This window comes from Crocuta crocuta, unplaced genomic scaffold (assembly GCF_008692635.1).
Source record: "Crocuta crocuta isolate KB4526 unplaced genomic scaffold, BGI_CrCroc_1.0 scaffold213, whole genome shotgun sequence".
Classification (NCBI taxonomy): Eukaryota; Metazoa; Chordata; class Mammalia; order Carnivora; family Hyaenidae; genus Crocuta; species Crocuta crocuta.
Genome location: NW_027529442.1, coordinates 3,243,669 through 3,267,893, shown reverse-complemented (window position 1 = coordinate 3,267,893; position 24,225 = coordinate 3,243,669). Strand labels below are relative to the sequence as shown.

The 24,225-nt window shown below is 40.7% G+C and overlaps 1 protein-coding gene across 1 annotated transcript in view; it reads left to right on the top strand.

Moving 5' to 3' along the window:
• The window catches only part of CADPS (calcium dependent secretion activator), a 461,448-nt gene that overhangs the window by 204,331 nt on the left and 232,892 nt on the right, over nucleotides 1-24,225 (top strand). Inside the window, exons 4-6 of the mRNA XM_077760230.1 lie at nucleotides 2,046-2,126; nucleotides 19,028-19,261; nucleotides 23,858-23,979. Of these exons, the coding sequence (XP_077616356.1) occupies nucleotides 2,046-2,126; nucleotides 19,028-19,261; nucleotides 23,858-23,979 (437 nt within the window). The remainder of the gene's footprint in view (nucleotides 1-2,045; nucleotides 2,127-19,027; nucleotides 19,262-23,857; nucleotides 23,980-24,225) is intronic.

The following is a 24,225-nucleotide window of genomic DNA, read 5'->3' as shown; positions in this document are numbered from 1 at the left end:
TTTTTTACAAATAGTTTATTGTCAAATTAGTTTCCACATAACAGTGCTCATCCCCACAAGTGTCCTCCTCCATGCCCATCCCCCCCACTAGATGGATTTTTATGTGTTTTATAAAACAACCAAAAAAGACTATGCACAATGCTTAAAAAGTATGACCATAATTTTTTTGGTGTTCTTGTTTACATCATATTAAAAATAACTTATTTTCTATGCCATTTTGTACCATAGATGAGATTCTTTTTTTTAAAGCATAGATCTGGGTTCTTATTTTTAAAATGTCTAAATAACAATGGCTTTTAAAGGAAAGGGACTTAGGGGCAACTGGGTGGCTCAGTCAGTTAAGCATCTGACTTCAGCTCAGGTCACGATCTCACAGTTCATGAGTGCAAGCCCGGCATCAGGCTCTGTGCTGACAGTCCAGAGCCTAGAGGCTGCTTCAGATTCTGTGTCTCCCCATTGCTCTGCCCCTCCCTGTATGTGCTCTGTCCCTTTCTTTCTCTCTCTCTCTCTCTCTCTCTCTCAAAAATAAACAAACATTGAAAAAATGTTTTTAAATAAAGAAAAGGGACTTATAAATTTCAGATACCTTTTAAGCCACTTTTTGTTGTGTTAATATGTACTATAAAGAGGAATACAGCCCATCCTAATTGAATGCCCACTGTTCACTCTTTATTAAACTTTTCTGTGAATAAAATTAATCATAAATTACTGGACAAAATAGACTCAATTACAGTTTGAAGGATAATTGTAGGTTCACTTGGAAATAGAAGCTTAATGTTTTGTTATCCATGCCCCCAACCACCTCCCCTCTGATAACCATCACTTTGTTCTCTACAGTTAAGGGTCTGTTTCCTGGTTTGCCTCTCTCTTTTTACTTTTTTCCCCTTTGCTCATTTGTTTTGTTTCTTAAATTCCACATATGACTGAAATCACATGGTATTTGTCTTTCTCTAACCGACCTATTTTGGTTAGCATACTACATCTCCATTTCTACCTAGTTGCTAATGGCAAGGTTTCCTTTTTTATGGCTGAGTAATATTCCTGTGTGTGTGTGTGTGTGTGTGTGCGCGCGCGCACGCACGCACGTGTATATCAATGAAAGAAGATGTTTCTTGAATGACAGAAACGTACTTCATAAAACAAAGATCAACAACTATGGCCCACTACCTGTGGATGCACATAAAGTTTTATTGGAACACAGGAATGCCCATTCATTTATGTATTGGCTATGTCTGTTTGCACATTTGATTGGAAAGAACTGAGTCATTGCAACAGAGATCTGATGACTCTCAAACCCTAAAGTATTAACTATACAGCCCTTTACAGAAATGTTTGCCAACCTCTTTCATAGATTCACAGAAAGATGTGATAAGGATGGTGATTAGGGAACCAACCCCTTCATTCTAAAGGTGGGAAAACCAGAGAAGTAAGGGAGTTGTCCAAGTTTATTTCTGCTTAGTTATGCTGAACCTTATGTCCTAAGAGCTCTAACTCCAGGAAAGACTAGCATAGATTCCAATTTGGACATCAATCCCAACTCAGTGGTAGTGGCCATCTGCAGTACTGGCTAAGATAGTCTCAGGGCTCAAAAGAGGGGACGCAATGATGGATTAATCTCCCGTGGTCTGGGCTGGGGTAGGATGTGGGTCGTTTGCCATGCAGGCACTATGGACAAACACTTTGTCAGCTCCCCCCATTTCTCATAGTTACTTTACTGTATCCTTTCTATGTCTGTCGTATAACACTTTCTTCATTGGACCAAAACAGAGGTGCTCTATCAGTGCTGTATCTGCTGCCCAGCAGTTCAAAAGTGATTCTCGTGCAAACTCATTCACGTGTCTTTCCTGGTAATTGTCTCCACCTGATGCTCGGCCTGCAAGGGTTTAAGATTTCACTCCAATTGGATGTGTCTGGTACAAGATTCTTAACTGATCGTGAAATGTGTCTATGGGGGCAGAGATCGGGGCGTGTAAAATGCACAGTCATAAGTGTATTGGCTTTTGTGATGTACAACTGAAAGTCTCCATGTTTGTGCTTCTGTGCAGCTGGACAATCCAGATGAGCAAGCAGCCCAGATCAGACGAGAGCTGGATGGACGTCTCCAAATGGCAGACCAAATAGCCAGGGTAAAGACGCTGGGGGGACATTTGCCGGGGGACCAGGCCAAAGTCCCCAAATCGGGACAGGAGGCACACTGATTATTAAGATCCATGGAAAGATGAAAGTGAGAAACAGAGAGGCAGGAAGAGGAGGTCAATCACTTGATTGAACCCTCCTCCCTCCTTTGTCAGGGCAACTCTCCCAGATGGCACATGATTTCTATGCTCCAGTCAGTATTCAGGCCCCAACCTCCCCTTTCTCCTGAGGCCCTGCCTTGTTTGCAAATGTCCATTGAGAACATTTCCTCATGGAGTCCCCCTGCATTCCAAGTTAAGTGTGTTCAAAATCATGTTCCTTTTCTTCTTCTTCTGCTCCTTGTTTACGCATACCTACAATGGCTCCTCTCCACGTGTTCTCTGTCAGTTACTATAGATGGGACCTCCTAGGTGTTCTCAGTTCCTCCTTCCTCCCCATGACACCCCACACTTAGCTGCCCAGCTCATTGAGTCTGCCTCCAGAATGTGGGTCAGATCTCTCGACTGCTTTTCGGCACCTCAGCTGGTGCTTTGATTCAGGCCCTTATCCTCAATGCCCAGATCTCATGATAGTCTCCTAGTGGGCATCCCTGGCTCTGCTCCTGACCTCTCCAGTCTCTTCTCCACACAGTTGCCATTCTCAACCTCACGCATGAACGTCTCACAAACAGACCGTTGAAATCCTTTGGTAGAATCCTCTACTGAATCCCAGAACAAAGTCTAACCTCTTCGGAATGATATTCCAGGCTCTTGATCCACAGACTAGATCCTTTCTTGTTAGGCTCACTTCCCACACCTTTCCCACCAGAACCCCCCATTTCAGCTACAGCGACTGTCTCCCTCTGGGTAGTCCAGCAGGCCCTTTCTTGCCTCAGTGACTTTGTACCCACCAAAGTCTTTTTTTTTTTTTTTTACATTTCTGAGTCTCCCAGCAGACCGGATTTCTCTAGACTTGGGATTATGTCTTACTGTTGATGACTGTGAACCTGAATGTTATCTACTATGATTGCTGTTGCTGTCATTTGTGTTATTATTGGCAGTAGTAGTGCTAGTAGTATTCATTGAGCGCTGACTCTGTTTCAAACATACCCAATGCTTTACCTGTACATCTCATTTGATCCTTAAAACCGCCCTATAAGTATATTTCAGTTATCATTTTTGTTCTAAAAGTGGGGAAATCAAGACTGAGCATGGTAGATACAAGTTAAGGCACTACACTGGAGGCTTAATTCAAGTCTGTATAAATCTGAGAGCTGGGACAAGGATGAGGCACTTACATAAGGTAAAAAGTTTAAAAGCAGGGGCCACAAATGCAGCAAGCAAGATGAATACCATTTTAGTGAAATATTTTTAAAGCATAATTAATGCAAAAATCCATGAAGAACAAAATATCAAAATTTTAAATAATAGGATCCTACTTATTCCTGTGGTAAACCACAGGACGTGTGTCTCTGAGGGTAGGGCGCTGTGGGAGATGGTTGTGAGGCTGGGTAATTGGTAGAGCCTGGCATTCATCCTTTCTCACTATGGAAAGAAGTGTGTCAGGGCTTGGACACATGGGAAGGACTTCTACTGGAAGGGAAACCAAAAGGAGATTCCAGAAAGCTCAAAAATCCCTGTTTGTGCTTAAGCAGGTTTATTGAAATATTTGGCATCTTGTTTTTCGACATCTTCAACGTTTGTAGTAGAGTCAGTCTGTCAGCTAAAAATGCTATGCAGTTATGGATTTGCTGAAAGGTAGCATAAAAGGCTCTTATGTTCGAAAACTCTGCTTAATGAGAGAGAAAACATCAATAAGGCTTCAGAATTTACTTCTGTAAACTCAGTGTCTCCTCAGCAGATTATCCTGAGTATAGAAGTCATTTGGTCCATTTTTTGCCTGTGGCATACCAAGCCATTAAGTGTTCATTTCATTTGAAGAAAATCAGACACACAGACACACACACACACAGACACACACACACACAGAGCACACACACTTCAAAAACTAGTCCATGGCACCTTTATTTTAGTTGCTTACTTTGAGGCTTCATGTGATAATTTAAGAAACTAGTGTAGGGTAATTTCAATATTTAAAAGACCATGAATGAACAACTGTTGTGTAGTGAGCCAAATTGCTCATCTCTGAACAATAGTAGGTCCAAGAATTCTCTCCCCCAGCCCATACTACTAGATATTCTTATACCAAGTAGCATATTATTGACAACTTAGAACTAGACTTTCTTAGACGAGGAAATAGGCAATTAAAGTAAATCTATCTTGGTCATTATTTATAGAGAATGGAGAATAATTTCAAAGTATATGGAGTATCCCCCAAACATTTATGGTATTGAGGATTTCTATCACTGGGTCTGCCCACCTCCGTCTCCTGCTCCCGTAGAAATGGACTATCTCTTCTTCATCGTTTATTCATGCCAGTGATCTCCAGTCCTTGAAATGCATTCTTAACCCACATGGAACCAATCACAGTTCCCAGCCTGCCATGGCCACAAGTGATTGGTCCAGAAATGGATCCCTAAATGCAGCTAAACCGATCAATTACTTCCCTGGGACCTGTGGACGGTGGGCCAATAGGGCTTTGTCTTCTCATGCTAGAAACCTGCCTACGGCCATGTTCAATTCTTCCGTGTAGGGAAAAGATGAAAGAATGAAGTCAACATGCAAAAAGAGACAGAGACAGGAAATATACTGAAATTCTCAAGATGTTCAAGTCCCTGGTTACACTTATTCTTGAGTCTTCACTGTGTAACTGCTTTTCCCTTGGTTTAGTTGGGTTCTGAGAAATGTAAATTCTTCTTGTGCCTAACGCAGGCTGGCTAATACTGAGGAAAAATTGAACAACATCTGCTAAAAATTAAACAAAATATCAAAAGCTTAGATATTGACTAGTTCCTGAAGGGATATTCAAACAAAGCACCCCTGCTTACCTTCTTTTAGCATACCCTGATTTCTCTATTTTTGGCATTGCAGTGGATTTCAGTGTGAGTGTGCAATTCTACCCATATGGTTGAACATCATCTCCTGTAAATATCATAACCAGAAATTCCTGGATAGGGGACAGGCAAGATGGTGGTGTAGGAAGATCCTGAGCTCACCTCCTCCTACAGACACAACAAATCTACAACTGCATGTGGAACTGTCCCCTCTGAAGGGAGCCTGGAAACTGCATGAGCAGAGCCTTCACAAGGCATTAACACAGGTACAGGTGACAGAGATGCAGTCTCACGAAGGAAGAAACCACTCCCTGGGTGCAGCATTCCACTCCAATGAGAAGGATCCCAGCACTATAGAAAGTATCGCTGAGGAGCAAGAGATTTGAGTTCCACATCAGGAACCCTAATGCTTAGATGCACCCCCAAAACACCGGGCTTTGAAGCCCAACAGGAAATTCATTCAGGAAAGCCACAGAACTGTAGAGAAGGTGAAACTGCTCTTAAAGTGTTTGCATGCAGACGCACTCAACCCAGAAACCAGTGGAAAAACATGAGATTGAAAAGCACATAGACCACAGGTGAAGGAGACCCACTTATTCGTCTTGGGTCATCTAAGACAGTGAGATAGAAGACATCTAAGCCTCTCCCTGGGGACTGAGACACTGGCTGCAGCCAAGTTTCCTCTTTCATCCTGCTTTGCCAATCCTGGTTCTGGTAGGCATCACTTTGGAATCCTCCCTCTAGACTGCTATGAGAGGGGACCTGTCCCACTGAGAGCTCTGTACAGCCCTACCCCTCAGCAGGACTTCACAGCCAAAAGGACAATAATCCCACCCACGAGCACAACTGCAGCACTCGTGCCAGGCTTTACAGACAGCTAGGCCGAGGGCCAGCCCTGCACAACAGTGAGTTGTCACCCAGCCGCAACAGAAGAGTGTAGACGGTGCATACTAGAGACACCCCCAGGGCACCTAGCTCAGGTGACTAGGGAAGTTTGCATTGGGCCCTATATGGTACATTCTGCATAAGCCCACTCTTTCAAGATGGGGAAACATACCTGATCTAAGAGATAGAAATAAACAGAGAATTGAGCATAATGAGGAGATAGAAGAATATGATCCAAATGAAAGAATTAGACAAAATTTCAGAAAAAGAACTAAATTAAATGGACATAAGCAATCCACCAGATAAAGAGTTCAAAGTAATAGTCATACAGATGCTCCCCTTAGGAGAAGAATGGATGATTGCACACTGTCAGAACTTCAAAAAAGAGAGAATATACCAAAAAAGAATTAATTAGAGCTGAAGAATATAATACTTGAAATGAAAAATATACCAAAGGGACTCAGTCACAGATTAGATGATGCAGAGGGATGGATTAATGGCCTGGATGATAGGGTAGTGCAAATCACTCAATAAGAATGGGAAAAAGAAAAAGGAATTTGAAATACAAGAATAGTTTGAGGGACCTCCAAGACAACACGAAGTATACTAACATTCATATTATGGGATCTTAGAAGGAAAAGAGAAAGAAACAGACATAAAACCTATTTGAAGAAATCAGGGCTGAAAACTTCCCTATCTGACAAAGGAAACAGGCATCCAGGTCCAGAAATCACAGGGAGTCCCAAAGAAGATGAACCCAAAGAGACACATGTCAAGACACTTTGTAATCAAAGTGTAAACAATTAAAGAGAGAATCTTAAAATCATCAATGGGAAAACAACTAGTTACATACAAGGGAAACCCCATAAGACCATGGCTGATTCTTCAGCAGAAATTGTACAGACCAAAAGGGAACAGCACAATATATTCAAAGTGTTGAAAGGAAAAACATTTATAATCAAGAATACTCTATCCAGTATGATTATTACTCAGAATTGAAGCAGAAATAAGGAGTTTCCCAGACAAGAAAAAGCTAAAGGTGTTTGTTAAACACCAAACCAGCCTTAGAAGAAGTGTCAAAGGGATTTCTTTAAATGGAAAAGAAAGTTCATAAATAGAAGTAAGAAAATTATGAAAGAAAAAATTTCACTGGTAAAAGTAAACATACAGTAAAGTAGTAGATGGGCCACCTATATAGCAAGTATGAAGGCAAAAAGATAAAAGTAATAAAATTATCCAGACCTACAATTATTAATCAAGGATACCCAAAATATCAAGATGTATAATATTATGTCAAAAACATAAATAGGAGGAGGAAATACTGTATTTTTAGAATGCACTTGAACTTAACCAACCAGCAACTTAAAATAGAGTGCCATATACGCAGGATGTTATGTATGGACCTCATGATCACCACGATCCAAATATCTACAATAAACACAAAAAATAAAGAGAAAGGAATGCAAACATAACAGTAAGGAAAGTCACCAAATCACGAGGGAAGAGAGCAAGAGAAGACAGGAAGAGAGAAGAGCTACAAAAACAACCAGAAAACAATCAACAAAATGGCAATAAATACATATTTATCAGTAATTACTTTAAATGTAAATGGACTAAATGTTCTACTCAAAAGATACATGGTAGCTGAATGGATAAAAAAACAAAACAAAACAAGACTCATTTATATGCTGCCTACAGGGGACTCACTTCAGATCTAAACATAAACACAGACTGAAAATGGGAAAATGGGAAAAGATATTTCATGCAAAAGAAAAGGAACAGAAAGTTGGTGTAGCAATAATTATATCAGACAAAATGGACTTTGAAACAAAGACAGTAACAAGAGACAAAGAAGGGCATTACCTAATAATGGAGGGGTCAATACAAGAGAATATAACACTTATAAATAATTGTGCACCCAACATAGAGGCGCCTAAATACATAAAGCAAGCATTAACAGACATAAAGGGAGAAACACAGTATTACAGTAATAGTAGAAGACCCACATGGAGAGATTACCTCACTTACCTCAATGGAGAGATTATCCAGACAGAAAGCCAATAAGGAAACACTGACCTTAAAAAAATACCTCAGATCAGATGGACTTAATAGATGAATACAAAGCATTCCATCCAAAAACAGAGTATACAATCTTCTCAAGTGTACATGGAACATTTTACAAGAGAGATGATATGTTAGACCGCAAAACACACCTCAATAAATTTAAGACTGAAATTACATCAAGTATCTTTTCTGACCACAATGGTACGAAACTCAAGATCAACCACAAGAAAACTAAAAAACACAAACATAAGGAGGCTAAACAACATGCTACTAAACAACCAGTGGGTGAATGAAAAAATTTAAAACTACCTTGAAACAAATAAAAATGGAAACACAACAGTACAAAAGCTATGGACCACAACAAAAGCAGCTCTAAGAGGGAAGTTTATAGGGATACAGACCCACCTCAAGAAACAAGAACATTTTCAAACAATCCAAATATAACACCTAAAGGAGCTAGACAAAGAATAAAGTCCAGAGCTAATAGAAGGAAGGAAACAATAAAAATCAGATCAGAAACAAATGAAGTAGAAACTAAAAGCAAAACAATAGAAAAGATCAATCAAACTAAGAGCTAGTTCTTTGAGGAAATAAACGAAATTGGTAAACCTTAACCAGATTCATCAAGAATAAAGAGAGAGGGGCCAAATAAATAAAATCAGAAATCAAAGAGGAGAATTTCCAGTTGATACCACAGAAATAAAAGGATAATTAGAGACTACTATAGACAATTATATGCCAACAAGTAGGACCACCTAGAATAAAGGGATAAATTCTTATAAATATACAATCTTCCAATACTGAATCAAGAAGAAATAGAAAATTTAAATATACTGATTGTTATTTATGAAATTAAATCAGTAATTAAATGATTCCCAACAAACAAAACTTTCAGGACCAGATGGCTTCACAAGTGAATTCTACCAAATATTTAAAGAGTTAATCCCTATCTTTCTCCAACTATTCCAAAAAACTGAAGAGGAAGGAACACTTCATTAACTCACTCTGTGTGACTAGCATTCCCCTGACCTCAAAACCAGGGAAAGATATCACAAAAACAGAAAATAACAGGTCAGTATGCCTGATGAACATAGATACAAAAATCTTCAACCAAATATGAGCAATGTCAATTTAATAATACAGTAAAAGGACCATACAGCATGATGCAGGGATGCAAGGATGATTCAGCATCTGCAGATCAATGAATGTGATATATCACACTGACAAAAAGAAGGGGAAAAGTATATGTTCATTCCAATAGATGCAGAAAAAGCATTCAATAAAATTCAATATCCATTTGTGATTAAGACACTCCAAAAAATGGGTACAGAGGGAAATACCTCAATATGATAAAAGCCATATATAACAAACCTACAGCTCACATCATACTCAATGGTGAAAAGGTGAAAAATTTTCCTCGAAGATGAGGAACAAGACAGGGATGCCCACTCTCACCACTTTTATTCAACATAGTATTGGAAGTCTTAGGAAAATCTGACAAGAAAAAAAGAAATAAAAGATATTCAGATGGGAAAAGAAGTGGAACTGCCACTGTTTGCAGATGACATAATACTATGTATAGAAAACCCTTAAGACTCCACCAAAAAGCTATTGGAAGTAATAAATGAGTTCAGTAAAGTTTCAGGACGCAAAATTAATATGCATAAACTTGTTGCATTTCTATACACACATAACAAACTGTCCAAAACCTAAATTAAGGAAACAATCCCGTTTACAATTGCATCAGAAAGAAAAGAATATGTAGGAATAAATTCAGTCAAGGTGGTGAAGGACCTGCTGCTTTGAAAACTAGAAGACGTTGATGAAGAAAGACACAAATAAATGGAAAGGTATACTTTGCTCATGGAGTGGAAGAGTTAATATTGTTAAAATGTCCATACTTCCTCAAAACAGTCTACACAGTCAGTGCAGAGCCTCTCAAAACACCAATAGTATTTTTCATAAAACTAGAACAAATACCCCTAAAATTTGTATGGAACCACAAAGATTTTAAGTAGCTAAAGCTGGCTTAAGGAGAAGAAAACAGCTGGAGGTGTCACACTCCCTGATCTCTATACTAAAAAGCGACCGAAATCAAAGCAGCATGGCATGAAAACACACAGAGTGGATCAACGGAACAGTAGAGATTGTCCAAGAATAACCCTGCATTTTATGGTCATTTAGTCTTCAACAAAAGAGACAAGCATATACAACAAGAAAGAGACAGTCTCTTCAGTAAATGGTGTTGGGAAAACTGGACAGTTCATGCAAAAGAATGAACTTGAGCCACTTTCTTACACCATTTAGAATAATAAATTCAAAATGGTTAAAGACTTAAATGTAAGACCGGAAACCATAAAACTCCTAGAAGAAAACATAGGCAGAAGGCTCCTGGACATCAGTCTAAGCAGTAATTTTTTGGATCTGACTCCTCAAGCAAGGGCAACAGAAGCAAAAATAAACAAATGGGACTACATCAAGCTAAAGAGCCTTTTGCATAGTGAAGGAAACCATCAGTAAAACAAAAAGACAACCTACTGAGTGAGAGAAGATATTTGCAAATGATAGAACCGATAATGGGCTGATATCCAAAATATATTTTTTTAAAAACTCACACAGCTCAATATCAAAAAATCAAACAACCCAACTATAAATTTGGTAGAGGACCTGCATAGACATTTCGCCGAAGAAGACGCACAAATGGCCAGCAGACACATGAAAAGATTCTCAACATCACTGAGCGTCAGGGAAATACAAATCAAAATCACAGTGAGATATCACCTCTCTGTCAGGATGGCTATCACCAAAAAGATAAGAAATAACAAGTGTTGGTGAGGATGTGGGGTAAAGGATTCTTTTGTGTCCTCTAGATGGGAATGCAAAATGCCTCTATGGAAAACAGAAAGGAGGTTACTCAAAAAATAAAAACGCAGCTATCTATCATGCAATCCAACAATTTCACTTTTGGATATTTATTTATCTGAAGAAAACAAAAGCACTAATTTAAAAGATATATGCACCTCTATGTTTACTGCAGCATTATTTACAATAGCCAAGGTTGGGAAGCATCCCAAGGGTCCACTGGTAGATGAATAGACAAAGAAGATATGGCATGTGTGTGTGTGTGTGTGTGTGTGTGTATACATATATATATGCATATATATATATACATGTGTGTATGTTGTATATATGTGTGTGTGCGTGTGTGTATATACACACATACATAATGGAATGTTACTCAACCCTAAAAAGGAATGAGATCTTTCCATTTGCAACAACATGGATGGACATAGAGAGTATTATGCTAAGTGACAAACACTGTATGATGTCACGTATGTGTGAAATCGACAAAACAAAAAAGCCAAAACAGAAACAAACTCATGGATACAGAGAACAATCTGGTGGCTGCTGGGAGAGGAAAATAGGGGAAGGGAATTTAAAGGTACAAACTTCCAGTTATAAAATAAAAAAGACACAAGGGTGAATGTACAACACATATTACAATAACATTGCAATAACTTGTGACACCTGGGAGCTAGATTTATTTGGTCACTTCCTAGTGTATGTAAATATTGAATCACTATGTTGTACACCTGAAGCTAATATAATATTGTATGTCAACTACACTTCAATAAAAAAAAAAAGCCTCCCCAAATACAGATCCTCATTGTTTCCTTCACTCCAGTCCAAAGATCCAAGATGCCTTTCAACCAGCCCTTTACCTTACCTCATCCTAGCCTCTCTTTCTCTCTCTCTCTCTGCTCATTCAGCCTTTATTAAATGTTTTGCACACTGGCTGTACATTTTCATGCAAACTCTCATTTAGACCGGTGACAGACAAACCTGGAAGTTACAGTAATTCTCCCCAGTTCACCACCTCAAAGAGTTTATGTGATGTGCCCAAGGTCACTCAGCTTATAAGTGGAAAGCTGACTGCTTTGATTCCAAGTATCTTGCTTTTTTTTTTAGTACTCAGACGACAGGCAGGAAGTTAGTCACACCAAGCCAGGACTGCCCCCTCACTGAAGGCTGCCCCTCCAGGCAAATACTTCCTCTTTTCCACTAAAATGTACCATAGATCTCCTTCAGTTTATCCAGAAGGCCAAGTGAAGCAATCGCATCAGGCAGAAGTGGCTTCTGGAATTCTGCATCCTTTCTGCTTTGATGTCCTTGGAATCTGGAAAAGAGTTGGTAAAGACCCTGGTGTTTCTGCTGGCAGCATTGTCATCATCCCACACGTACAGAAGGCTTATGTGTGTTCTTTCTTCCTAGAAGAGAAGGGAGGCAAGTGCAGGGTAGCTTCCCTCCACCACAACCCTGCGCTCTAATCCATCGAATCAGTCACACTAACATCCCACAAATCACCAGGGGCGGTTTCATGAGCCTTCACTGTGAACATCAGATGTGCTGCCTTAAAAGTTCTGTGAAGGGACGCCTGAGTGGCTCAATCAGTTAAGCTTCCACCTTCGGTTCAGGTCATGATCTCACGGTTCGTGGGTTCGAGCCCCACGTTGGGCTCTGTGCTGACCACTACCTCAGAGCCTGGAGCCTGCTTCAGATTCTGTATCTCCCTCTCTGTCTGACCCTCCCCTGCTCACACTGTCTCTCTCTCTCTCTGTCTCTCAGAAATAAATAAAACATTAAAAAAAATTTTTTTAAAGTTCCATGAAGAGATCTGAATGCCTTTTTTAAAATGTGGTAGGAAAGGCTTCTTACTCCCTGTTCAAACATTTTCCCAAATCCTCTCATATTGATATAAAAATGTCCCCAAATTTCCCCAGGAATTAAGTCTACGTTATTTAAATTGTGTCATCAGAAGTTGACATTGGAGCTTAAACACACAGATTGTAGCATTAGTGGTACTGTGATATTTGCCAGTTCTTTTGGCCACATTTTGAGGTAAAATTCCAAAATTTCTGAGCTAATTATATAAGATCAATAATACAGTTTTTGTAGTGTTCATGGTAGAGGTGTGGGAGTGAGACAGCATTGGTTTTTTTCAAACTGCACTTAAATGTGGAGTTGCTATTTAAACCCCTATTCTCTGCAGAGCAGAATTGCCATCTCATACCATGGTCCTGTTGCAAACACTGATGAGACTATGCCCCCCAGAATTAAATGATATCCAGATCTTTCCCTCTTGAAAAAGTTTTGTTCTGTGCATTGTTGAAAATCAGATAAAAATGAAATCTTCTCCTACCAGGGAAGAAGCTTACAAATTAAGTTTTTGTTCTTGGCCTTCACCCTGAGTCATGGGGTAGCACAGTGTCCAGGCACACCAAAGTTTAGTTCGATTTTTTTTACCCAAACGAATGTGTGTGGGGAGCATCTCCCAGGCTCTGACCTTTGCAGGTAGCTAACAACCCAGGAAAGTCTGAGGTCAAGCAAAACTCTAAATGCTGAGGAGATCCTCTGAAGTTCATTAAGTGAAGGGAAGTCCATCTAATTCGTAAAAGCTGAGGAAGTAACACCAAACCACTTAAAGAGGGGTTTGAGAAAGGAAGCCAATCCTGGAAGCTATCATACCTATGTCCAAAGTGTCTTCTAATGTGGGTGATGCTGACCTTTACAAATTATTTCCCAAGACCTTCTTTCTCTCATGTAACATGCCTTCCCTTCTTCGTCACTACCTGTTCTTCACCCCATGCCCACCAACACACAGTCCATGTTGACTGGTAATATTGGAACAGTCAGTGCCATGGAGAGCTCAGCTTTTATCAGTCCTCTGCTGAACACTTAGATAAAGTAGTGCAGAGAGGGTCTGCCATGCTGGGAAAGTTTACAATGGCTCTTTGCCATTTGGAGCCAGATAATTCTGCTCTGTGGTATGGTGGCTGAAAATAAGGGCTCCGGGTTTCAAACTCCATTCTACTAATTATCGATTAAACTTCTATGCATCATTTTCCTCCAGAACAGGGAATTAAAAAATAGCACTAGCCTCAGTTGTTGGAAGGATTAAGTGAGGTAAAGCATGTGAAGTGCTGAGCTTATTGTTCAGGACGCAAACAACGATTGTAAATGCCAACTGGCATCATGATCTCTATGATTGTCACCATCATTATGATTGGTATTGGTATTGTTAGCAGTGTGGTGGTAGCATGGTGTCTGATATATATGGATATGGATATGTGTGTATGCATGTATGTATATGTGTATGTATATATATGTATATATGTGTATATACATGCATGTGGTATATATATATGCTGATTATATGCAGTCAAAAAGTATTGATATTTGTTATATCTTTCACTCTTCACAATAACTCTATGAGGCTTATTATCCCCACATCAAATATGGAAACTAAGATTCAGACAGGGAAGAAATCTGTCGAAAGTCACACAACTAGTGAAGAGTAGACCCAGGATTTAAAGGCAAGTTGATTTCACTCATGTGGACTGGATAAGATTCCTTGGTGAACTTTGTGCTCTACACATGCCTTTGTTATTTCATGTCACGTGGCGTCTACTTGATTCTTTTTCTGGCATTCTTCACCTGATAATGTCACCTCTTGGCCGACTCTTTCATCCCGGTGACATCCTTACCACCTGACATGTGAGAGGAGCCCAGGAATTGTTTGAGAGCTTGTATTGAATAAGTACAACACTGTCAGTGAGCTCTGTGTCTAGAAGGTGTCCTTCTGCCACATCCTTCCTTCTGGTCATCCATCAGTTTGTCATTTGCACCTTTGGAGTCTAAGGACTCACTATCTGAGCGGGGGTACCCTTGTCAGCTTTTACATGTACCTCTTCATCTTCTCTGGATAAAAATGCAAAGACAGAAAAGCAAAGCAAATGGCTGACAGAGCTGTTAGCACTTTCAAATTCTATTTATCGAGAGGTTACAAAAATCACTCGAAGTGAGCAAGCATAAATAACCCTGTTCGGAATTGTCCTTGGGAGGCCATCCCCATTGAGGAATGTTATCAGCCCAAAACAAAATAAATGGACAGCAGAAATTTTATTTGGAAGACTTTGTCCACCCATATGCTATGTCTTTCATAAAGCAATATGAATAAACAATGCTTTGGTCAAAGCTAATTTACTTTTATGCTTGGGAAAGTAACAATTGAGATGGACGACTATGTTTTCCATATTTTGGCACAACTTCAGCTTTGAATGTGTTTGTAATGGGTCCGCTGCTGAACACTTCCGTCAAGAACCTCAGCCCAGATTGACAGGATGCTATTTCTTCTCAAGGCTTTAGTACACAAGGCAGAAAAATGACCTTGTTCTCCCTTGCTGACTTCAGTTATATGAGCCTCTTTTTATGATGTCATTAGAAACTGTCTGGGTTCTGAGAGGAGTGATCATTCCTTGGATTTCCCAAAACTCTGCTGCCTAAAGTTTGTTGTAGTCTAAATCTGAACCAAAGTGGTATTCTCTGTAACCACGGGATCTTCTTGCACAGTGTCAAGACTATGGAGTTAAAGAGGCCTTGAGTGAGTCCCAAAGGTGGGTGTGATAAAAGGGATTGCACTTGATGATAAGGTCTCTCGAGGCTGATGGCAGGAAAGAGCCCACTTCACAGACACAACAGTTCTTCTCTTCATCTCCATGGCAACTACAAGACCAGCAGTTGCCAATAAAAACTTAGAGATACCACTTACCCAGCTTCCCAAGAATCCCATGTAGTTAGAGTATTTGGCCCCCAACATGAGAAAGAGATCAGTGTAACACACTTTAGGCTGCTGATATGTAACCTTTACTGCTTGGTATCTTCTCACACGGCCTTGGGGATCACTCTCTGACCATGAATTAACTTTCCTTCTTTGCTCTCAATAAGGGCCACGTTTAAAAGGAGATGAGCAAAGATTTGTGGCTATGTACAATTATACAGATCTTCTTAGAGTGATGGTTGCTTGTAGATTTTCCACGAAAAGAAGAAATGAACCATTATCCTGTCTCAGCCAACTCAACCTTGTGCCAAACTATTCCTCACCCATCAGACTCACAGCCCAAGGGTCACCTCCTCTGGACGGCCACTCCCGATTTTCTGAGCAAGAGTTCATGTCTCATACACTGCTGAGAGAGCATCTACCTTACTGTTTCTTCAATAGATCTTTTTCCCCACTGGTTGTAAGCTTCGTGGGTAGAGTCCACATACTTATATCATGATTCCCTCCCCCACCCCCCCAAACACTTACCTACTAAGGTGAGATTCTTATCTTGAATCATTAGGCTCCTGATAAGCCTGTTGTTGAGCTCATCAACCTACCATCTCATTTCAGAGGCATCCATCCTGCTGCTCCTCAGTGTGTTTAGAAAGCACCACATGGTGGGCTGAGCCCAACCATAAAGCAGGAAGGGATGATAGTAAGAGGCTCCAGAAGTAACCAGTACTCAAAGGTTGCGGAGTGGACTTCAGACCTACATGCTCATTTACATGGAAAAGCAGAATCTCCATGTTCTTCCAGAACTATGTCATCACCTCTCCACCTCCACCTCATGACTGAGTTTTAGCTGTGTTGATATTTAATATGGACATTTTGACAAGCTGTCCACTCATTCACTCAACTCATATGTATTGAACATTTGCTATGTGCCAAAGGTTATTTTAGAGAATAAGAATTCAACAAGGGTATCAAGATAGATGCCATGGCCCAGCAGGAAAGATAAACAAACTTCACCATTTTCCATTAATTATAATTATAGTAAATGTGACCAGGAAGTTGAGCTAGGTACTATAAGAAAGTAGAATAAGGGGAGTCAACCTAGGGAAATAAATTTTAAGGTGGAAATATAGAAGATGACAAGATGGCTGAGAATTATCTAGGGAGGCAAGGGGGTAAGAGGAACAGTTCCTCTAGATAGGAAGAAGACTGACATAGCACAAAGGCATCTCCAAGCTCTATACAGAGGATTTACTATGTGAATTTTAGTGAAACTTCCATGGTATCAAGAAAGAAATACCCCTTGTTATGCTGAGCGAAATAAGTCAGGCAGAAAAGGACAAATACCATATGTTTGCACATATAGGAGGATTAGGAGGAACTTAACGGAGGACCATGGGGGAGAAGAAGGGGGGAAATGGTGGGGTAAAGGGAGAGAGGCAAACCATGAGAGACTCTTGAATGCTGAGAACAAACTGAAGACTGATGGGTGTGGAGGGGAGGGGGGAGATGGGCATGGAGGAGGGCACTTGTGGGGATGAGCACTGGGTTTTATATGGAAACCAACTTGACAATAAACTATTTGTAAAAACAAACAAACTTGGAAAAAAAAAAAAGAAAGAAAGAAATACCCTTATAGCTAAGTAGTATATGTGTGGAGGGGGGAATTATTGTAAGGAAAATAAAAGAATCTCAAAGGAACCAACAGACGAGACAGTGGGCTTTATGAGAATTTAAAAGCCAATAAAAGGCAGAGCTCCTTTCTATGATTCTAAAGAATCTAGCTTCTTTTCTCCTCTTCTCTTCCTCCTGCCTTCCCTCTTTTCTTTCCTCCATCTGTTAGTCTCTATCTCCATCCCTCTCTCCACCTTTCTCTCTCTTCTTTGACAATTGTCTTCTTTTTTCATCTGTTCCAATATGGCAGCCACCCATGGGTCTACATGATCTTGCTATTTCAGTTCCACTGCTAACTGCAATTCCAGTATCTCTCAATTCAGTTGCTTGAGAGAGTAAATCTGGTTGATTGTTGGCTACTTAACTGAGTTAGTTGGTTGATTTGGGTCAGTTGCCCACATCCGAAACATCTTATTTTTTTGCCACCCCTGATTGGCAAACCAGTTCATACCCCATGTGATCCACATGGAATTCTACCCTCAGCCCCAGGGATGGAGAAAATCATTCATGCCTAAGCAACTCAACACAACATATCACCAATCATAAAAGGTTGTTCGTGGTCTATGCGTAAGTCATACCCTGAGGATTTCTGAATAAAAGACATTACAAGAGGAGACACTCAAGTCTTCCTTTAAGTAGCATGAGGTGATGTGCTTGTGCAACCTTTCTGTGCCATTAAGGGGAGCCAGACTGAGAATGGGGCAACCCAGGGGAACCCAAACCAAGATTTGGAAGAATAACAGTCATTGTGATATTATCTGAGCCCTGACTCCAGCCTTGCTAGAAGCTGGTCTACCCAAGGACATTTGAAGCCGATCAATTCCCTTCACCATTTAAGCCACTTCCTACTTGGCCTTTTCTGTCACTTGCAAAAACAGAGTGATGTGGCTTGCCCCTCACCTGATCAGTATACACCAAGGCTAAGCAGAGCAAGTCTGTGTTTCAAGTGGGAAATAATTCTTTGAGAAGGTGATTGATCCAAAGTATATTCAAGGCACCTGGACAGCTTAGAGGTAATGAGGAAATAAAGAGCAGGGCTAACTAGGTTGCTGTTACAACTGAATTCATAAGCAAGGAAGGAAAAAAACAGAGGTCAGTTCTGATATGGAATTGCTTTATCTTCTTTTCTAAAGAATTTTAATCATGTTTTTCATCACTTCATTAAGTTTTTCCATTTTTCTTGAAAACAGTAACTATTCTTTCTACTATTCCATTTAGAAATAGCTACAGGCTATGTTTGAAACGTCTCAAATGAGCTCCTTTTGAATTATTCATGTGAGAAAATCTCTCTACGTTGCCAGAAATAGGGTGTCTTTCTGTCTCCAAACTTAAAAACAACGGATTGCACTTTGCTAAAAAGAAACATGGCTTTAGCTGAAACCAGACTTTAAAAATATCACCCCATTTTTCTTTCCACAAATCAAATTTGCTGGAGAAGACGGTGGGGAGCGGGGGGGAAATTGAACTATCATAAAACATTTGACTCTTTCTTACTATATGTTTATGTATGTATTTCTTACCTGTTCAAGATTGTAAATAACTCGAAGGCAGGCAGCTGTCTGCTCCACCAGGCTGAACCCTTTTCTAGCACACTGGCACGATAGCGGGGCAAAATGTCACCAGTGGTAGTTGTTATTATAACTCTGGACCGTAAGCTGTAAACCTTCTGTGTAAATCAGGTCCCTAGTTACTCCTCTGCTCATACTTTTCTTTTCCTTTACAAGGAGCGCAAATTTCCCAAATTTGTATCCAAAGAGATGGAAAACATGTACATTGAGGAGCTGAAGTCATCTGTCAACCTGCTCATGGCCAATTTGGAGAGCATGCCGGTGTCCAAAGGCGGAGAGTTCAAACTTCAGAAACTCAAACGCAGCCATAACGCTTCCATCATCGACATGGGTGAGGAGAGTGAGAACCAGCTCTCCAAGTCAGATGTCGTGCTGTCTTTCTCCCTGGAGGTAAAAAGCCCTCAACCCTGGAAAGTTTCCTGGCACAATCGGCAGGACGTGGGTGATTAGATGCACCACAATCAGCTTGCTTTCCTCCCTGCATCCCAGGAGCAGTTATTAAAATGACAGCTTGCTAAGCATAGGTCAGCTAATCAGCGAGTGATTCCCCATCTCCAGGAGCCGGTGCTTTTCTTAAAGGAAATGCAGTCTTAAGGACCAGCTACTAAATTTAATCTTGCGTTATTTTCCATCTTAAAGCACTGCTCAAGGATTTTGTAAAGCCCTTACGCAATGTAGAACGTTTAGAATGTTGGCATCCTGTGTCGCAGTTAGGAGAGAAGCATCTAGCATCATAGCAAATCTGGCATCGTTTGGTGAGTTGTAGGTTTTCTGTCTTGTTGTCTGGCCTGTTGGGTACACAATAGGAGAGCGTCTTGTTCCTGGGGAGACTTTTTAGGTTATTTCAGCAGCCAGAGAAAGAACCCGTTCAGACTGGGACGGTGGCAGAATGTTCCACGTGTCAATACCTTTCTTTATAACTTCTACTCACATGTTGGTTTTTCGTACGTATAATTTAGGGAGTGGATCTGATCTGGCTATGTTGGAAATGGCCAGAAAGCTGGTTCTGTATGCAGATTCCTGGCACTGGCCAGACCTAATGATCCAAATCTCGGCGGGGTGGGGGGAATAGAACACATTGCAATCACCTTGGAAAATCATTTGGGGGTTTCACAAAAAGTTAAACATAAAACTACCATGTGTAGAGTGCCACTCTACTCTTAGCTATCTACCAGAGAGAAATGCAAACACATGTCCCCGTAAAATCTCAATCCCATTCTATGTTTATAGCAGCACTATTCTTAATAGCCAAAAATGGAAACAACGTCACTGTGTATCCCCTTGAAAATGGATACACAAAACATACCACCACCACCCTTCCCCCCCTGTACAAGGGGTTACTACTGAGCAATTGAAAGGAACAAACTACAGATACATGCTTTGATTTAGATGAAAGTAAAAAATATTCTGCTTAGTGAAAGAAGCCAAGCACAAGAGACCATGTGTTGTTTGATTCCATTGATACAAAATGTCTAAAAGAGGCAAGTCTCCAGAAACAGAAATTAGATTAGGTTCCTGGGGCATGGGGTGGAAATGGACATGAAGGTCATTACAGGGGCAGATAAAAATGTTCTAAAACTCATTGATGATGATAGTCATGCAACTTAGTTAATTTACTAAAATCACTGCATTGCACACTTGGAATGAGTTAATTATATGGTATGTAAAATATGCCTCAATGGTGTTGGTAAAAAAAAAAAAGAAAGAAAGATAAAGAATCTCTGGGTGGAGTGCACCATGAAATATGCATTTTATTTATTTATTTTTAATTTTTTAAATATTTATTTTTGAGACAGAGCATGAGAGGGGGAGGGGCAGAGAGACAAGGAGATACAGAATCCGAAGCAGGCTCCAGGCTCTGAGCTGTCAGCACATAGCCCGACGCGGGGCTCCAACTCACGAACATGAGATCATGACCTGAGCCGAAATTGGAGTTTTAAACGAAAGAGCCACCTAGGAGTCCCTGAAATGTGCATTTTAATAAGCCACGCCGGTGCGTCTTATGAGCTCCCAAGCTTGAGAATCATTTATAACTTATTAAAGCTCAGAACCCCACAAGGATTTTATAATGGCCCTGGATTTGGGGCGACCAAGAGAATAGATCAAATTTCTGTATATTTAATTAGAATTTGTAAAGACTAAATTAATTTTCTAGAACATCATTAAGGCTTGCTGTGAATTAACTGCAGGTAATTTGTTTTACTGGGCTCAGTTCAGATCAAGATAGTCCTATTACAGTGTCGTCAACATTTATTTTGCAGTTGGAAGAATCAGCATTCAGTTAAATATAGGGCACTTGGTGTGTGAAAAAGTCATCAGTGTAATTTCACAGAAACTTCCTTTCTTTCTTTCTTTTTTAATACCGCCACCTGAGGTACTGAATGCTTTTTCTTAGGTGTCTTTGAATTTGATTATTGCCAATTAGAGGTGGCAATTTATTCCCACTGCCACTTGTCTTTCTACAGAAAGTGGGGAAAAAGTGGTTTATTGATTTTCATGAAGCTTTTAAATCCGTCATTTTCTAATTCTTTATCAGTGTTCAGTATTACACAGCTGATTATCTGAAATCTAGCTGTGAGCGAGTCCCCAGCCCAACTTCCATGTATACATGATTCAAACAGGCTTTAACGTGTAAGCACAAGTACAGAATAAAATGCCCTAGGGTCCCCAAATACTTTTTCCTTGGAACGCTAAATTACACCTATACTAAAACCGCCAGCAAAAATCATTGTGCATCTGTTTGTGACTGTGTCTTGGGTGACACTGTCTGGGGGACAAGAAGAGGGAGACAGAACTGTCATCTTTTCAGAACAGATTGTGTTTGAATTTGCAGGTCGGTAGACCTGTTTTAGATAGTGACAGAATTGCATGGCTGGAAGGGACACTATAGAGCAGTTAACCGCAGCAAGAGACCTGAGGTCCAGGACGACTGGCCTGAACTTGTGCCAGGGGAGTACCCTGATGACAAACAAGGGACATGTGTAGAGCGCCACTATGTCTGCTCTGCCACCATTAACTCACTGAATCTTCACAACGGTCTTTTGAGCCATTTGCATATGTGAAAACAAAGCGTCAGAGAGGTTAAGAAACTTGCAAATGATTATACAGCTGGTGAAGATGCGGATTCAGGATTTCAAGGGGGATCTCTTAAATTACAAAAACTGTGTTCTTTCCACTGTGCCTCCCATTTCTTTTCATTTGTATGGTTCTTACCAGTGTGAGAATTTTCTCTCACATACATCATCTTATTTGGTCCTCAGAGAACAGCCACAGACAGATAGAGGGTATATGTTATGGTCCACACTTTACAGATGAGGACACTGGGCCTCAGGAGATTTGGAAGAAAAGTGGAGTGACTTCAAGGTCAAGTCATTTGCCCACTATCCCATGAGTAATACAGTGGTTCTCAAAGGATGGCTCCCACATCATCAGTATCGGCATCAGCATCACCGGGGATATAATTAGGCATAAAAAGTCTTGGGCTCCACCCCAGACCTGCTTAGTAGAAACTCTGAGGCTGGGGGTGCCTGCGTGGCTCAGTCATTTGAGCGTTGGACTCTTGATTTCGGCTCAGGTCATAATCTCGGGATATGTGGGATCCAGCCCCTCGCTGGGCTTTAGCTGACAGCATGGAGCCTGCTTGGGATTCTGACTCTGTCTCCCTCTCTCTCGGTCACCACTCACGCTGTCTTTGTCTCTCAAAATAAATAAATAAACTTAAAAAAAGGAAAGAAAGAAAAGAAACTCTGGGGGTGGAGCCCAGCAGTTTCTGGGTTCAGAAGCCTTCCAGATATTTCTGATTCGCACTAAGTTTGAGAACCACGGGACTGTTAAGCAGCAAAACTGACTTGCAAATCCTGGCTCAAAGCCAACTCTATTAATCAAGCCCATTAATGAAACATACTTTTTTTTTTTTTTTTTCACAACCATACCCTTCTCCTTGTGTAATCCCAGCACTTCTTTTGAAGTACAATTGGGTGATATTTTTATACACCTGGCTTACTGTAGATCTTTGATGTAGGTCATTTGTTTCAGGTTTCTAAATCGGTGTATCTGCCCTATTCTCCCCTCTGATAAATGACACGGCGTCCCACTGAACATCCCATAGCAGCCATTCTCTGCTATGAGAATCGCAGGCGATCGAATGGAGTGTAAGGGTCGTAGTGGGAAGTGCCAGGGATTGGAAATGGTCCAGCAAAACACCAGCTTTCCTCCTCAGTCTAGAACAGAGGGTATGAAGCTGCAGACACGTTTTTGCTTTGATTCAACATTGTTGGCCTGCACAGAGTTTGTGTATTTTATTCCTCCCTTTTGGGATTATTGTCAAAATTTCAAAATCAGATTTCTGACTTTAATTCTGATCCAGATTTCCATGTTCCAGAAGGAAAAATTGCTGTATCTGGCCACTCCGGACAAAGGACTGACAAGGCAGCAGTGGGCTGCGCCGGGGTCCCCCCTGGTCCGTGTACAGGGAGCGTGTGTCCCTATTTTGCCACAGACCCCGCTACTCCCTGTTGCATCTCTGACTCTAATGCTCAGTGGCCTTTGCTCTTAGCACTTGTGTTAGCACTTATCTCATTGTAAAGAGAAAAGTGAATTTCTGGGCTTTTGTCTCTGCTAAGTGCCAAATTAAAAGCTAGACTATTTTGAAAGAAATCAGAGAGAACCTGTTTCTTTGTAGAAATGAAACGATGATCATGCATTTAACCTAGGAAAAAAAGCAGCCCATTTCCCATTCCCTGTCTGACCCCTGTGAACATCTGAAATAGTGAAGGTTGTCTTTCTATCCGGGGCAGTAAGTCACACGACGAAGAGTTGCATCTTCATGCAAGACTGGGACCAGCCTGGCTGATAGAAAACTGATAGAAGCTACCAGATACCTGTTAGGTATTTTGGCAACTTCCTCCCATCTCTGTATTTTCTTCTGGGCAGTGGCTTTGGCTATAACTTTGGGATAACCCCCACCGTGTGTGGTTCTCTTTCTAGGTGGTGATCATGGAAGTCCAAGGCCTCAAATCCTTGGCTCCCAATCGCATTGTATATTGTACCATGGAGGTAGAAGGAGGAGAGAAACTACAGACTGACCAGGCCGAGGCTTCTAAACCAACGTAAGTCCTCTTTCTCCACGCTCATCTTCCAGAAGAAGGTTGTTCTTATTGATGCCATTTTGTCCAACTCCCAAATTAAAGGTCTGGTTTCCCCAGAAGGTTCTAGAAGGCATGTGCCCTGATTATTTTCCAAACAAGATGACCTAATTGCATTCTTATTCAGCAGCCACTGTAAAGATTCCAGTTCCTGGGGTGGCTGGGTGGCTCATTCAAATGTCTGACTCTTGATTTCGGCTCAGGTCATGA